Source organism: Engraulis encrasicolus, chromosome 21 (assembly GCF_034702125.1).
Source record: "Engraulis encrasicolus isolate BLACKSEA-1 chromosome 21, IST_EnEncr_1.0, whole genome shotgun sequence".
Classification (NCBI taxonomy): Eukaryota; Metazoa; Chordata; class Actinopteri; order Clupeiformes; family Engraulidae; genus Engraulis; species Engraulis encrasicolus.
Window position 1 is genome coordinate 29,860,164 of NC_085877.1, and position 17,398 is coordinate 29,877,561.

Consider the following 17,398-nt stretch of genomic DNA (forward strand, 5'->3'; position numbering starts at 1 on the left):
AGTCGCCCGCACAACTTTTGTCGTGTGACTCAATACAAAGTCATTTACTTCCTTCGCTCGCCTCGCTCAGGTTGGGCCGGTGTATTCGTGCGGCAAGGAGGGTCGAGCCCCCCCCTCTCCCTGAGTCTGGAACAATTGGCTCCCTTTGTCCCCTCTCTGTTGCTTTCCCTGTCCAAGAATAACAAAACATTTCCCCAGCATTTTAATGCGGCCACTTTAACAAACACCTTCCTCCACCTTGACTCGATCCCCTAAAAAGGGAATAATTTGTACTGTGTGAATGTGATCGCGAGGTGTACAGTACGACTACCCTCATGGCATATCATCATATGCTCATGTGTATGCTGCACAGTGTGCCGACTGAACTTCAAAACACCATCCAAGGCCAGCGGCAAAGACGAGGCGGGGAGGGAGACAAGACAAGGCAGCGCACGGCACGACACAGGGGTGCAAAAAGCCCCTAACTAATGTCACTGCTGGCCGGACCTATAAGCAAACACTCACTCTCTCGCTCATACACTGCACACAAACACGCACCCGTACACATACTCGCATACACTCAGGCAGAAGTGTACTGTATACAAAAACGTTCTCTTCCTTTCTCTTACCGTCTTTCTCTCTCTCATACACACCATCATACACACACACACACACACACACACACACACACACACACACACACACACACACACACACACACACACACACACAAGTAAGCTCGTCTCTTTGTGCTCTCCATCACACAACACAGAAACATGCAGTCTCAGACACACACACACACACACACACACACACACACACACACACACACACACACACACACACACACACACACTAATCACCACCACCAGAGCACTGTGTTCTGCCACTGCTATGGCTTTGGCTTTATACAAACTGTTGCTGGGGGGGGCGACTGGAATATGTATGGGATATGTATGGGATATGTATGGCCGTTGTCAGGCCGAGTTAAACACAACGAGCAAACAAAATGTGTGTGCGGCTGTGCCTACTGTACTGCATAGCCCATGTCAGGACGAGTTAAATACAAGAAACATTGGCACGGACAGTCTGTCTGTGTGTGTGTGTGCGTGTGTGTGTGTGTGTGTGTGTGTGGCACAAAAACTCAGTGTCTGTGCATGTGTGTTTGGGTGTGTGTGTAAGTTATGTGGGCCTACTGCTTTTAAATACAAGGTTAAACAACAATAAGTACAAACAAACAAAAGTGTGCAAAAAAAAACATTGGCAAGAAAAGTCTCTGTGTGTGCGTGCGTATACGATAATAATACGCATGTAAACACAAGCAACACTGGCACATAAAATCTCTGCATATGTGCGTGCGTGCGTGCGTGCGTGCGTGCGTGCGAGTCAGAATGAGTTGACGCAGCATCAGCATGAGGGCTAAAAGCTAGCAACTGAAGTTTTCACACTCATGACGACGACGATCACTCTTAAAGTGGCTAATATTTAATGAGGACCCAAAATAGCCTGGTGTACTGTGTGTCTGTCTGTCTGTGTGTGTGTGTGTGTGTGTGTGTGTGTGTGTGTGTGTGTGTGTGTGTGTGTGTGTGTGTGTGTGTGTGTGTGTGTGTGTGTGTGTGTGTGTGTGTGTGTGTGTATGTGTGTGTGTGTGTGTGTGTGTGTGTGTGTGTGTGTGTGTGTGTGTGTGAGAGAGAGAGCGAGAGAGAGAGAGAGAGAGAGAGAGAGAGAGAGAGAGAGACAGACAGAGAGACAGAGAGACAGAGACAGAGACAGAGACAGACAAACAGACAGACAGAACGAGCGTGAAAGAAAATGGTGTGTGTGCGTGTGAGTGTGTGTGTGAGTGTGTGTGTGAGTGTGTGTGAGTGTGCGTGTGAGTGTGCTTGTGTGTGTGTGATAAGAGAGCGGGAGAGAGAGAGCGACAGAGCGACAGACAGACAGACAGACAGACAGAGGGAGTATGGCCTGAGAGAAGTGAGAGAGGGAGAGCGAGAGAGAGAGCAAGAGAGAGAGAGAGCGACAAAGAGCGAGAGAGAGTGAGAGAGAGAGAGAGAAGGGACATCTTACATAGTTAATGGCAAATGAACACGATCTGGTTCAATCAGTGAATGGGTGGCTCAACACGTGTAGTGGCATGATGTCTTAACTTACTTGTCAATGGCGCTTAATTAAAGGGCCTCACAGCTCACATAGCATGTTTTGCCAACTTGGCAGACACTTTGACGAAACCCAAGTGTTCAGTTCAGACAAACGGCCTTTTTGATGTCTAAAGAGGCCTATTTTTAAACACACCTTCCTCATTCACCTACACACAGTAACACACATACATTACACGGTCTTACACACAAGCAAGCAAGCAAACACACACACACAAATGCACGCTCGCACGGACACAGGCATGCACGCAGCCAGGTGCGCACACACACACATACACAAATGCACACACACAAATGAGCACTCGCACGCACACGCGCAGGCCGTGGCCTAGTGGTTAGAGAGTTGGTCTTTCAATCTAGGGATTGCAGGTTTGAATCCCCCCTGACCTCTCCCTACACCTCCATCCATGGCTGAAGTGCAATGTTGTACCCTGAAAAAATAATAACTGTAAGTCGCTTTGAATGAAATGAAAGCGTCAGCTAAGTGCAAAATGTAATGTAATCAGGGCTCTAAATTAACACCAGCCAACCAGCCAAATGCTGGTGAAATTCCAGTTTGGCTAGTAGAAAAGGCCAACTTACTAGCCACTTTGACCCATTAGTGAGTGTGCGTTTATCTTGTGTGATTAATATCAACTAGCCATTTTGGCTGGTGGTCAAAAAAGTTAATTTAGGGTCCTGAATGTAATGTAATGTAATGTAGTGCAGGCGAGCGTGCGCACACACAAACACACACACACCTCTAACACTATACCCCAGAGTGGCGTCTTAATTAGCTAATGCACCATACACCATTACACCCGTGCAGTGCAGTGCAGTGCGGCCACAGCAAACGGCAACATCCGCTCAGCGCGTCTCATTGCCCACAATTCCGGCCGCCTCTGTGGGAAAGAGGCCCCAACTCAATCTAGTACCTCCCGTCCTCGCCTTTCACTTGTGACTGGCGATAAGTACGTAGTTAGTTGCGCCGTACACCACCATGGGTCCCATTCCATTATCATACCCTGCCTCCCTGAGAAAACGATTAAATTTCCCCACTGTCAACCCTGGCACAACAACTTTTGGGGGACTTTTCCCGATTCAACATCCCGATTGCAAACGAGTAAACGACCCTTGAATAGCACTTTTGCAAGACATTAAATAAAACTTGTATCGTCACACACACACAAAGGTGCACGTACTCTCTCACACACACACACTCACACACACACACACACACACACACACACACTCACACACACACACACACACACACACACACTTTTTGACCCACAATAGGCATAAGGGTCAATGATGTTCTTTTGGGCTCAGACGTCAAGTGGTAGAACCACAGCCAAGATTAATTAGTAATTGGTCAGATTAAACAGATCAATTAGTAATTGGTCATTTGTCCTGCAATGAATATGGTTCTTAGATAATTCAATTCAATACAAACAAACACATTAATTTAATCCATACAATAGTGGCATTAGCTGTGGTTGCACCACTACTTAATCATCATTACATCATTGACGCACAATTCGGAAATCACATGCAGATGGTGTGTACATGATTCAATAAAATGCCACCAGTGTTTAAAATTCATGGAGTATTCTGTGGCGCAACACCAAAAAATAAAAACCAAGCCCCACAAATTGATCAACAACCACATGAGCATGTCAATGGGAGTAGCCTACACCTAATGCTTGCACTGACCCAATGTTTTTGCCCATACAAAACATTGTGCTACTTTGTGGGATACACTGGGTACTGTATATCCATATAAGATTTAAATTAGCCAATGGATGCAAATGCAATCAATCATTGAGAGTATATCATAACAACTACAACCTACCACATACAACAGTTGGTGTTTTGAGCCACTGGGTGTCAAACTGCTTTATTATAGTTAAGGTGTGTTCATCATAACATCACACAGACCCATAGAAAAAGCCGAAGGCTGGGCTAAGTATTTCAGCTATACGCCAAAGCAGTGTGGAAGATGTAGGCCTACGCATAACAAGCAGGGCAGACACCGGGTGAGACTGTTCAATTAACGGACATGCTCACTCATTGCCATATAATATCGATCCGTCATTCACCACTGTCCGAACTCGACATAAGGGGATCGATAGCTCTACAGCTACCATCCAACCCCGGAAAGCAGGCCTGCGATGTCGCCATATGCCGGTAGGCGTGAGAATGAAAAAAAAATGCTTCATCAGAGTTGTTTTTTGTTTGTTTTGCTTATTTATTTGTTTGTTTGTTTGTTTGTTTGATTGATTGATTGCTTGCTTGTTGTTTGTGCCAGGTGAAGGAATTACACAACTGACATTAACAAAATACAACTGGCTGACGTGTGGGGGGAAGAAAACTGGACTGGATTCACTTTCATTGACAAGGGCTACTCGATACAGCTTCAATATCAATCATTCATGCAACAAAAACGACGTTTCCTTTTTCAGATCTGTTTGAAAACATCTATTGGAATACACTTTCACGAATTCGTGTCGGGGATGATGTCAAACACACATTTTCACTTGCAGCGCACTTCTCCAGCCTTGGGGCTCGAGCTCGCACGATGACAGCTTCCAGCAGCGGAGCGCATCCGTAAACTCCCTCTGACAGGAGACGACCACTCACTGCACAGTTCCCTGTTTTCACAACCCTTTGAGTAAGGACGCACTTTTAAACACGTTCATCCATGCCACCAACAAGAAATCCCCGAACTTTAAGTCCCTGTCATACTGTCAGCTCAGCGGCCACAGTTAGTTCTACAGCAGCAGCGGGGAAAGGATCGATTCCATCCACCCTCTTCTGTACGACAGAAACCATTTTAAGCACTCCGGCTGTAGCCTGCCTCGCTAATCAGCTAGCCACAATTTCTGCTAGCACACCATGATACCAAATACACACACGCTATGAAAAATTCCCTGGACAAACAACGCAACGACAGTGCCATGTGAACTCTATGAGACTGTCACGAGGAATTGAGATACACAACGTCAGGCCTCGGTTGTTAAAATGGTCAACAAATACATGATCCAAACACCGTCCCGTGGGCGAGTTTGCGAAACATAGGACGATATTGCGCCCAAACGCGTTTGGCGTCTCCGATTGGCTATATACCTACACAAATGCCGTGTCGTATTTCATTTTAGCGTGGTTTGGCATATCTCTTGAAACAGATGTGCCAAGTCAAACAAACCATAGCCTACCCAATGATGCAGTGAGCTCCAGTATTTGATTTCATTTTTATTTACATAACCTAATAAATGAAAGCGTCACTAAATGCAATGTAATGTAGCCTTATGTAGTCTAATCCTAACTGCATAAACTCCTGTGTTTATACAAATGCCGTATCATGTCAATTTATTTATGGTTTGGCTCATCTCTTGAAAGATGACACTAAAAGCATAAACAAAAGCAGGCCTAGCCAACGATGCAATACAAATGACGTTTCGTAGCCTACAATTTCATTTTTTTCTACATTATCCAAACCTCGAGGTGATCAGGTAAGTTGTACACCGAGTCCATGGCACATGTGGTAGCTGACTAACCTTCTATTTATTATGTCGGTAAATCCATCTGGTGGTCATATTAGGAACTGCATTCTGCATATCAATTCATCCCCACTTCTGTAGATCTAACATTAACACATGGGTCATTTCATGCCAAATCTCTGAATCTTCCCGCACGACCATCTCAGATTTGGCAGAAAAAAAATCAAGGAGGTACACAAATGTCCCAATAGGACAATTGCAAAATTGTAGCTCTCAACTCCTCATAGTTTGTCATTAAAAAGGTTTTAGTCAGGTACCCCCTGACTCGTTTTGAACAGAGTTCTCAGAGAGCCCACTTTCAGAGTGTTGTATCTAAAAAACTACTTTAAGTAGGTCCTTAATGAATTTTCAAGGGGTGGTAACATTTGGAACATGTACTTGTGAAATGTGGATTTTCACACATCCTCTTGTCATTTACCACCGTTTTCTGGGGGCTTAAAGTTGCTTGAAAAATTCTCACCTTTGAATTTGTGGGCATCTTTGAAGGACTGTGGTAAGTGCAGTTTTAAAGACAGAGGTTTAATATGGACAATGTATGTTCCCAACCATTCTGTGCATGTTGTGTTGAAAGACTGATCTTCTGCGATGAACAGTTTAGAAGATATGAAGTATTTAAAATGGAAAAACTGAAACTTTGTACCATCTTTGTCATGTTATTTAAAAAAAATGTCACGACTCACCACCATATTATCAACAGTTTTGGAAAGATTAGATATCTGTTCTTAACATATCCAAAAACTGGGATGGTATTCTGCCTCATTTGGTCACAATGATTTTTTTAAAACCCACTGTTGTGTGACTTCCACTGCTCCTATGAAAACCTGATATTAGTGGCATCTTCGCCATGTTATACAAAAGAAATGACAGAACTCACCACTATGACATTCACAGTTTTAGAAAGACTCAATGTCTGTTTTTAACATATCCAAAAACTGGGGTGGTGCTCTGTCTCATCAGGTGGTGTCATGATGACAGACAAGGCATATTGGATTGTAGAAAATGTATTAAATAGTATTTGGAACAAGGTATAAATCAGATTTCAAGGAGTGAAACTGCTACAGTGGCAAATCAACACAACGATGGCAGGCAAAGTTGGTTAAAACTGAGGTACTTAAACAACAGAAAACTATCACCACAATTTCAGTGTTTCATTTACAGACCTTATCAAAGTACCCTGTTAGATCTACAGAAGTGGGGATGAATCGATGTGCAGAATGCAGTTCCTAATATGACCACCAGATGGATTTACCGACATAATAAATAGAAGGTAAATCCTACATTTGCTACCACGTGTGCCATGGACTCGGTGGACAACTTACCAGATCACCTCGAGGTTTGGATAATGTGAATAAAAATGAAATGGTAAGAAACGTCATTTGTATTGCATCGTTGGCTAGGCCTGCTTTTGTTTATGCTTTTAGTGTCATCTGTTTCATGAGATGAGCCAAACCATAATAAAATGACATGATACGACATTTTAAACACAGGAGTTTATGCAGTTAGGATTAGGCTACATTAGGCCTACATTGCATTTAGCTGACGCTTTCATTTATTAAGTTATGTAAATTAAGTGAAATCAAATACTGGAGCTCACTGCATGGTTGGGTAGGCTATGGCTACGTTTGTTTGACTTGGCACATCTGTTTCAAGAGATATGCCAAACCACGCTAATGAAATACGACACGGCATTTAGGATTATACTGCATCGTAAATGGTTTGGGTAGCCTACTTTTTGTTTGTTGTTACCCTACTTTTAGTGTCTGTTTCAAGAGATCGGCCAAATTATTTGTACACGAATGTTCTGCAAGCCTGCTTTGAGCGAGAGTTGAAATTCTTGCTGTCAAATGAAAGCCGTCAGAGGGGAGGAACAAGGGAGCCGTTGTAGCCAATCGGAGACGCCAAACGCAGTTGGGCGCAATATCGTCCTATGTTTCGCAAACTCGCGTCCCGTCGCTAGCAGTCACAGCGAGACGTGTTCCAAGACATGTAGCGAGTCCAAACACCAGCAACAGTGCAAATACGTCAAACTTGACACATGACAAAACAGCATGTTATGTATAACAAACCCCTCGTTGTCAATAATGGGTGGTCATGACGGGAGACCCCTGTAGGGTTTTGAAACAGATGATAGAGAAGCAGCTCAAAACCTCCCTCACCTTCCGCCTTCTCCAGCGTCGCCATCTTCTTCAGAGGACTGACGTCACTGCGCAGACAAGCGAGAGTGACAGCGGGTAGTGAGGGTGTGCGTGTGCGTGTGCGTGTGTGTGTGTGTGAGAGAGAGAGAGAGAGCGAGAGAGAGAGAGAGAGAGAGAGAGAGAGAGAGAGAGAGAGACAGAGAGAGAGAGAGAGAGAGAGAGAGAGAGAGAGAGAGAGAGAGAGAGGTTAAAGAGTGATGAAGAGAACATTGACTCTTGGGAGAACAAAGGGATCAAATTTCATAATAATGCTTGTTTATACCAGATCCAACATTTCCTTGACACTCGCAAAAATGTGTAAACAAACTGCAAGCCCACATGTCATATCAGCCACAAAAATATATAGATATAATAATCGGTATAATAGTTTATGCCTGAAATGTCAGATGCAATATTTCCTTGACACTTGCAAATTGTGTAAATGAACTGCAAGCTCACATATGTCTCTACACTGTCACTTTGTTTATGAGGACTCATGATTACCAATAACCTCAGTGTTTCTAGTATTGTACAGTTTAGAATATGCAATATGTCACCACCTAGCGGTGTGTCTATGCGCTGCATGTAGGCAGGTCCTCTTCATGATTCAGACATCCCAAAAACCATCCTGACGTGACAAGGGATTAAAACAAAACAATTAAAGCAATTAAAACTGGTATATGGCCAATGACTTCAACTTCAAGAATAAACCCATTCTAAGCCAACAAGCCAGAAAAGTGCAATGTGTGACTTAATATTTTTGTGCGAGACTAGTTGTTTTATGGTTTAGGCTCTTGTTGACTGTTTGCTTGCTTTTGTTTGTTCTTCCAAGATGCCTGTGTGGTGTGAATGTGTTTGTGCACAATACACATCAGTAACTGGGAACATCAACCTTGCCTGTTGGCTGTTGGTTAGGGAATTGGCATTGGAGACAGAGGGTTGCAAGTTCGAATCTCTTCTCATCCATGGCTGGTGCCCTGGAGTGTTTCCCAACCAGGGGTACGTGTACCACTAAGGGTATGCGAGCACACTGCAGGGGGTACTTGGAAAAATGTAATAGTAGCAAATGTATGGAGCATAGTCACATTAGGATAGAGAAGAGATCATTAATGAGGGGGTGCTCATGGCACAACAAAAAGGCTTAGGGGGTACATGAGGCCAAAAAGGTTGGGAAACGCTGTCCTAGAGCAAGGCACCCAACCCAGCGCTTCTTCTCCAAGGACTGTAAACCAACAACCTGTACCAGATACCGACTGTAAGTCGCCTGGGATAATAGTCCCCCTTAGTGCACTGCAATGTAATGTAATGTAAAATGTTGTGCAGAAATCAGCTTTGTCTGAACACACAATCACACAGAACAGGTCGAGTACTGTTAGAGAAAATATCAGTTTATTTATATATAAAAAAATGAAAGAAGAGAAAGACAAAGAAATGGCCCAAAGCGAACAAAACTGAGCGTTGCATAGCATGAGAAACAGAGACAGAAAAAAAAATGAGATATGGTGTCAATATGGCTATCCAGGGTGGAATGCGAACACAGTCCTTTTTAAAGAACCAAAAAGAAAAAAAGAAAATACCTAAAAACCCTTCAATCGGGCTAGCTAGATGTCTGACTGTCTTAAAGGTCAAGTACGTAATCTTAGTTCAAAATGTATACAGCTCATTAGCAAATCTGATATTTTCATCAATATTTACCGAGTCATGACAGAGGAGCACTGTGGAGAACACAGTAACACGCATCAACAACGCATGTTAGCTCGCGTTACTCTAGTCCACTGTGTAAGCCCTCCATCAACCTGTCAGATCCACCCAGCCAGACATCAAACAAGCCGTGGTCGAACAGGCCCTCTATCTACACTCAAATGGAGATGTCAAACTCACTGAGATTAAAACTGAGCGTGTACAACACCCATTTGAGATAATCAGTTTCTTCTTTTTTTCCAGAATTGACACAAAGAGCACATAGTCCATGCAAAGAACGTGACGCACGCACACGCGCACGCACACAAACAAATACACACACATACACTGCCCACAAATCCCAGTAGTATAATTTGGATACACTATCCTCGCCGGAGTTCTCTATACTGTAGAGTAAAGTACAATACAGTACAGTGGTGGGTGCTCCATAGACCAAAAAAAAGTGTGGGGGTGATGGTTGATTCACATTGTGTTCAAGGGACTGCCATTCACTCATCAAATCCCCGAAGATTAGATTTTATCAAAAAAGCAAAAAGATGAATAATAATAACTTAAAAATAATGAAGTCGCTTCGCTGATGTGCCATCAAATTTGCAGCACAACACACCTGCCTGCCCAAGAAAAATGCCAAACACTGTGAACTTAAAAACAAAAGCGGAGTGCTTGTTCCAAGAACATTTGTTATATGAACCGCCATATTAATATGTAATTCTATATTCACAGCTGGAGAGATGAACAGCAGTATTGCACAACACAGGAAACGGGAGAGTGATCGGATAGCTTGCCCTGTGGCAGACAAGACAAGCTGAAGAGGCAGGCAGGCGGGCATTAAACATGTGGGGATCACGTATGTACTGTATGTGCCCTACAGACAGTAGTGGGCAGAGTGGGCACGCGCGCGAACACACACACACGCGAACACACACACACACACACACACACACACACACACACACACACACACACACACACACACACACACACACACACACACACGATGGACATGAACGGATACAGACATCTGGTTTGGGTTACAGGTCAAACTAGTTCCTCTTGTAGTTCCTCTTTCCTGTTGCTTGTGGCCTTGCGATATCAAATTATGATTCAATATTCTCGTAAAAGCATAATTTAAAGGCGAGTATGTCATTTGCAATCGGGATGCTTAATAGGAGAAAGCCCCCTTACAGTTGCGCTGCCCATGTTGACAGCAGGTAATCTATTGTTTCCTTCAGAGGCCGGGCAACACGAGGAAAGAGGCCACAAGCACCAGGAAAGGACAGGAGGAAGTAGTTTGACGTTCGCCCCTGGAGCGTATAGCACAAGGTGGTTCACAAGACCAGAGGTGCTCAGAGGCAGTCGTAAAAGCTGGGCAAAGAGGAACCCCTTGGCATTTGTTAAGGTACGAAAATGGGAGTCCTGGGCTCTTCTACTAGCAGATTTACGACAAGCTCCGGGACAACTTACAGAGCCCCCAAAAGGCCCACCTAAAGCACTGAAATAAAACCTCACACACTCAAGAAACATTTGTATTTTTTCTTTTTTTTACTTTCTCATGTCCCATGTCCCACAAATCCGTACTAACCCACATTTGTTGCCTAACCACCTTACAACCCCCCCACCCCCACCCACCCCCCAATAACTGTAGTCTTTGCAAAAGAAAGCCCTTACCACCTTATCCACCAATCAAATCAGACACAAATCACGGTGAATCAATCACAGGGTAGATTATTCAAAAATAAACAATAAAAACAGAAGACAAGCTCTTCAAAGAAAAGGAAAAAAACACAGTAATTATTAATTTACACATTTAAAAAAAGGGAAATTGGCATTATTCAATACAACTAGCCAAAATGACGTGTAGGTGGGGGAGTAATGGTTGGTTGCTGTCTGTTTTTTTTGTTTGCTTGTTTTTTTATGTTTTTGTTTTTTTTAAGTATTTGTTTTTTCCTTCAAACTACAGGAGCAGAACTAGGAGGGTAAGACAGCTGGAAAGGGAAAAAGAGCAAGAGTGGGAGAGAAGAAGTGTGAGAGAGAGAGAGAGAGAAAGAAATGGAAAACTGTCAGTTTAGTCACAGTACTGAGAGCTGGAGGCTTCCGAAGACGGAGATGACGTGGGAGGGATGGGCAGAGAGAGCCCCAGTCACACCTCTCAATGTAACCCAATGCAATATAATAGAAACAGAGAAAATAAAACAACACCACCACATAGAAGTCAATGCAAAGACTCCCACTCCTCCCATATCTGGGGTCCAATGAAAGACTGTGACTTGGGCTCTTTATAGATATGAAGAGGCAGAGCGCCTAGGGCTGAAAGAATGCCCTGTGTGACTGTTGGGTTTATGGAAGAGGATAGGGCAGGTGGCGGTGGTGAGGGGAATGTCATCCCACACTGGTTGTCCAGGCATCATAATAGCAGTGGTAAGGAGGAGGAGGAGTGGAGGAGGTGGATGAGGGTCACCTCTGGCAGTCTGTGGCAATCACATGCCCTGTCTGATGCTCTGGATGATTTGGAAGATGGCTGCAATTGAAAAATGAGAGAGAGAGAGAGAGAGAGAGAGAGAGAGAGAGAGAGAGAGAGAGAGAGAGAGAGAGAGAGGACGAGAATTATCAAAATATTATTTTACACAACATATTCAGCACACAGCATATGCAACACACACAGACACTGGCAAGTCAGGCCCAGGGTATGCTTGCTGTGCGAGTTAACTTGCGTGCACAACCGTATACAAATCAGTGCATATAGTATTTGGTCAGGAACTATCAGCGAACTATAAGAGCACTACTGGGGCTGGACTGAGAGTTGGACTGGAAATCACAGGGTTTCGGGTTCAAACCCCACCCTTCCTCCCTCCATACCCGAGCTACCCTTGAGCAAGGCACCCAGCCCTATACTGCTCCAGAGACTGTAACCAATAGCATGTAATATCTGTGAGTCATTATAGATAAAAGCGTCAGTTAAGTGTAATGTAATGCTATGTGATGTAATGACATAATCAGAGCACTATCATTTGGCATTATTCTGACCGCTGTTTCTGCTCATTATGAAAGTAAGACTCAGATCGAGACCAGACTCCCTTCCACACAAATTAGGCTACTTTTACTGCAGAAACAAATGGGCAAAGTTTACTATTCAAATGCTTTATTCAAATACAGGCAAAGCAGCAAGGCTGGTTTGCTAGAGCTTCTTTGTCCACAGCCATGAAGTCAACATGTTGTTTATAAGTGTTGACGGAGAGAAATGACAGCTACTGTTTGTTTGTTTGTTTTTCAGTTAAGTTGTGTGCGATGGTTTAACGAAGGATTGGTGGAAATGCATGGTCTCAATTTCAATGAATCAGTGCCTTGTATCAGTAGAGGGTGGCATTTCGAGAAAGTAGGGTTAGCCCTCTCTTACCTCAGTAATGACAACTCAAAGGAAGTGGGAAAAATATAAGAGGCATGTGGTTTTATTTTGGTTGAAGGATAAACATTTATCTTCTATGCTGAGGTGTCCAACTCATGCAGGGTTAACTTGGCCGGGTTTGCCAATGAACCACCGTTTTTTGGAATACGTCATTGGTGGGTACTCCAAGAACATGGTTAAGTGATAAGTCTGGCTAAGTTAACTTACAGGAACTGATACATTTGCTTTCCCCCGCCTTCAGATGTCATTTTTAGATAATAAAATGGGCATTCCAGACTTTTGTACCAGCTGATCTAACACTGCCCGCCCAATCAATGTGTTGATGTTTAACAGCAATCTGAAACAACAGTCGTGCACTGACTGGGTTACTTCTCACCTGACCCACACACCACGAAGACGAAAAGCGCCAGAAGCCATGGGCCCACCGGGGATTTGTCCTCGTTCACCACTCGCTACGTTCCAGAAAGCACAGAGCAAGACAAACCAGTTAAAGTCAAAACACTGGCTACATACGTGGGACAAACAAACACACACACACACACACACACACACACACACACACACACACACACACACACACACACACACACACACACACACACACACCAGAGACGTGCGGTCAGGGTAGGCAGGGTAGGCAGTGCCTACCCTGGGATAAATGTCTTAAAAATAAAAACTAACACGTGTTTAAAAAAATATTCTTCAGAGTTCACATAGGCCTATACAACAATAACATTGATTCAGCATAAATTATGAGCTGTTTAAAGTACAGTATACACAGGACAACGATCAAAAACCTAAGTAATCGCACGAAGCAAAGCGCTCAGGCTTGGGCAGGTTGCCGTGGCAACGCGCAGTCCCGGCTGGTAGCAGAGACAGGCTGAAAGCAGAGCTTTCGAATGCCAGCCAGGCAGCCCGGTAAGGCTCGCTTTTCCTCTGCCTACCCTGCCTTCAATGCTGTCAATGTAAAAGTTTGCGCATGCGTATTAAGTTGTCACATAGCTTGTCAATGGGACTAAAAGCAGAGCCTTTACTCTGTGGCGGGAGTATGTGAGCCAATCACAGCGCCCCAAATGAAAAATTGTTACAATTCAGGTAGTAGCCAATTTCTGCCCTACAGGCAGCTATGATAGCAACAACTAGCAAGGCAAGGCTTGTTCAAATCTCTAGCCGTATCGGAAAGAAAACATGGCAGTCTTTGTCTTTTTGTCTTTATTATTTTAAAAAAAGTAAAAAGTAGCAAGAAAGACGGTTCAAGTGACAGACAGCTGAGCCGTTTGCAATCGCTGCATTGTGGAAATATTCAACATCAGATGGGTAGCAGCTTCAAGTAGTTTGCACTGGGACAAAATGTCTTCATCATGTCAACCACCCCGGGCTTTTAATGGAACTAGCTTGCATGAAAAACACAGCCTACTTGTGATTCTGCTTTAAGGTAAGATTCATCTAATTATTATGCTGCGGGTAGCCTTTTAACACATTGACAGTAACTCAATGCTTTTAACATGAACATGCTCAAGTTTTTTCGTGGTGCCTTTTGTTGTCACCGTTTGTCAGGGTGTTGACATTGAAGATTGGTTGTGCGGTGGTGGACATGAATAGACCGTGTGTGTGTTATTATGGACGCGAGATTGTTTTTTTGAGCGTACGACATGACTCCATTTCCCTAATTTATTATGATGATGACTACGCAATGCGTGAGTTGTGTGGAGCCTGTTAGCAAGTGCAGCTGCGTTCTTTTGAAGTGCGCGGTGTGCGAGTCGAGATCAACGTGGAACAGGACGATTGACTGGGGATGGTTTCTCGGAGTGCTTCCGCACTCACAAATTGACTTTATTTGAAACACCTTGCACAACCGTAGCTGAAGTGTTTGAGAATACTATCACGCACAAGAATGAGTCTCAGAAGTGGTTTCGTTGGTTTACTCGATACTGTCTGAATGCACGGGTCATGTTTGCAAGCAACCCGCCCCCTTGCCTACTTTCCTTCTTGTCTGTGAGTGTTTGATTATCAGCACAAAACGCGGCAGTGAGGCAGGAGCTGTTACCTAGGTTGGTTTATTGCTAAATGTAAATCGTTTCCCCCTCACATGCTATGGTTTGATTCACAGTTGGTGAACTAGACATTTTATCTTCAAAAGTAGGCTACACTGTGCCACCCTCCATCCATGTGAAACGCCCTGGCATTTGCAACAGAATAAACAGAAGAGCAACAAAATCAACTGCTAAAAGCCAAAACTTAAAGCTTTTCCCCCCAAAATGTTGTAAGCTTTCTAAATTATTATTGTAAAATGTAGGCCTACAGGTCCTTAAAGGTGTACAAAGTATGGGTCCTGGAGCTAATTTGGCAATTTGGCAAAACAAATAAGTGTAGCTGGCCTTTTCAAGAAATTGAAATTATGTTTTCACTTATTGTTTCAGATTTAGGTCTACTGACAATGTCCAAATGTCTAAATAGTGTAGCCTATTTACTTATTTAGTTATTAGAGTTGTGGTGGTTAAGCACTGATGGCATCTTATAGCCTACTTTATATTTACAGTATTTAGAGAAACATAGGCCTACTAATTTGTTGCACATTAAAGACCATATCAGCATGTTTATGTGAATAGGCCTATTTGCCTATTCAAACCATACCTTGTGGCATAAGGCCCCCCTCTCTCTCACACACACACACACACACACACACACACACACACACACACACACACACACACACACACACACACACGTTACATTTCAGATCTGCATGAAAGGGGACTATTTGTTCAAAGTTTTTTAGTCTTTTGTAAAAGTTTTTAGCTGATAGTTACTCTCCAGATTTGGTTAAAATGCAGGAAATTGCATCTAAGAAAATACATTTTTTTTTCTGGGGGAGGACCGAACCCACCGTTAATATATTATATATATATATATATAAATAGATATATATTCTATATTTACTGCCTACCCTACCATACCCTTCACTGCACGTCACTGACACACACACACACACACACACACAAATCGCTCCTGAGGGAGGAAATGCTCGAAGAAAGCGACATTTTGCTACTTCCGACATGCATGTCACGAACACGGTCACAGATTGTTCTGTCAAAATGCAATACGAAAATCCTGGCGAATAGCAGGCAGCCAACAGTGCCTGGAATCTACCGAAGCTGTGCACTGCACATATGTCTCACTGACGTCAAAAATAAGCGTGGTTTTGACCCCCAGTGGCTTGTGCTTGATACATTGTTTCACACTATACATAGTCTTTGAAGATGAAAATGGTTTGTTTATTGACGCGGTCTCGCATCGAAATAACCGGTAGATGTACAGTAGGCTACTAGTGGTCTTGCATCCTCCATTCATATGCAGCAATTGCTAGGTAATGTTAGCTGGGTGCTAAGTGTGTCAACAGACAATGCTAGCCAGCGAATTCAAATACGGTAGGCTGTCAACCTAGCCGTGCTAATATACCCAGACAGACTGGCCCAGCACCGCAGCAGCGACTGCTGCTAAGTTAGCAAATGTTGCTACCCTTGCTTCGCATGGTCAATAGAACAACTGATACGTGGTTACCACAATTGACTGCGAGCAATGGTAATTCGTGTGACTGGCTGCTCTTGTGAGGCGACGATCAAAGTTAATACATTTAGAAATGGCAACGTTACCGTAGTCTTTTGGACGTGGCCGCGTTGTGTGATTGTCTTGCTGTGCTTCTCGTTGGCTACTTTCATTCGCTGAACAGCCGACATGATTAGTACTTATGACAAATTAGGCAGGCTCCAAACTGGGTGTAACGTACAAACAAGCGTAAGGACACGCTCGCCTATCGGAGGGTGCACGCTGTTAAAAATAAAATATTTGTTGTGATAGTAAAAACGCAAGCGAATCCGTTAGTTCGCCGTTTTCGGTACAGCGCTGGGCAGCCCGTGCTGACTGCGGCTACAACAAACCCTCCGAGGAAAAGCGGATGGCACGTGACCAGAACGTAGCACTTCACACACAAACGATTGCGAGTTTGAAAATATTACCAGGCTCTGGACGTCTTGGTGATTTTGACGTGTAGAAATAAACGCATATGCACAATGCAACGAGAATGTTTTAATTATTTATTCACAACACCAACTTTTTTAAGACATTAGTAGGCCTAATTTGCGAGAAAATATTTTATCTTCTTCCTTTGAGCACCCCCTTCTGTGAATATGGGGGCACTGATAGCTCTTCTAACTTTGACCAACACAGCGAAACGACGTGCCAAGGTAGTTTCACCATGATTAGAACAAATAATTACTGTGAAATGAATTGACAGGTATGAAATGGTTCAAGTCCGTTAATGTTGATGCCAACAGGCGTAGTGAGTGTGGGGTTTCACAGACATTTTAGCATTGTGTGGGGCTGCAAATGAACAGCTTCGGTTATTTTTTTGTTTCCATATTTCTTGGGAAATCATTAATACCA

The 17,398-nt window shown here is 43.5% G+C and overlaps 2 protein-coding genes across 2 annotated transcripts in view; both read right to left on the reverse strand.

Annotated features, from left to right (window-relative positions):
• Positions 1-7,876, reverse strand: part of camta2 (calmodulin binding transcription activator 2) — an 81,324-nt gene extending 73,448 nt beyond the window's left edge. Inside the window, exon 1 of the mRNA XM_063186545.1 lies at positions 7,834-7,876. The gene's annotated coding sequence lies outside the window, so the exon portion shown is untranslated. The remainder of the gene's footprint in view (positions 1-7,833) is intronic.
• A 1,342-nt stretch (positions 7,877-9,218) lies between these two features.
• zgc:85858 (uncharacterized protein LOC405879 homolog) lies at positions 9,219-16,933 on the reverse strand. The gene is made up of 3 exons (XM_063186547.1): positions 16,609-16,933; positions 13,332-13,407; positions 9,219-12,070 (listed from the first exon to the last, which is right to left on the reverse strand). The coding sequence occupies exons 1-3, from the start codon at positions 16,690-16,692 to the stop codon at positions 12,030-12,032; spliced, it is 201 nt and encodes a 66-aa protein (XP_063042617.1). The 5' UTR covers positions 16,693-16,933; the 3' UTR covers positions 9,219-12,029.
• Positions 16,934-17,398: the final 465 nt, after the last annotated feature.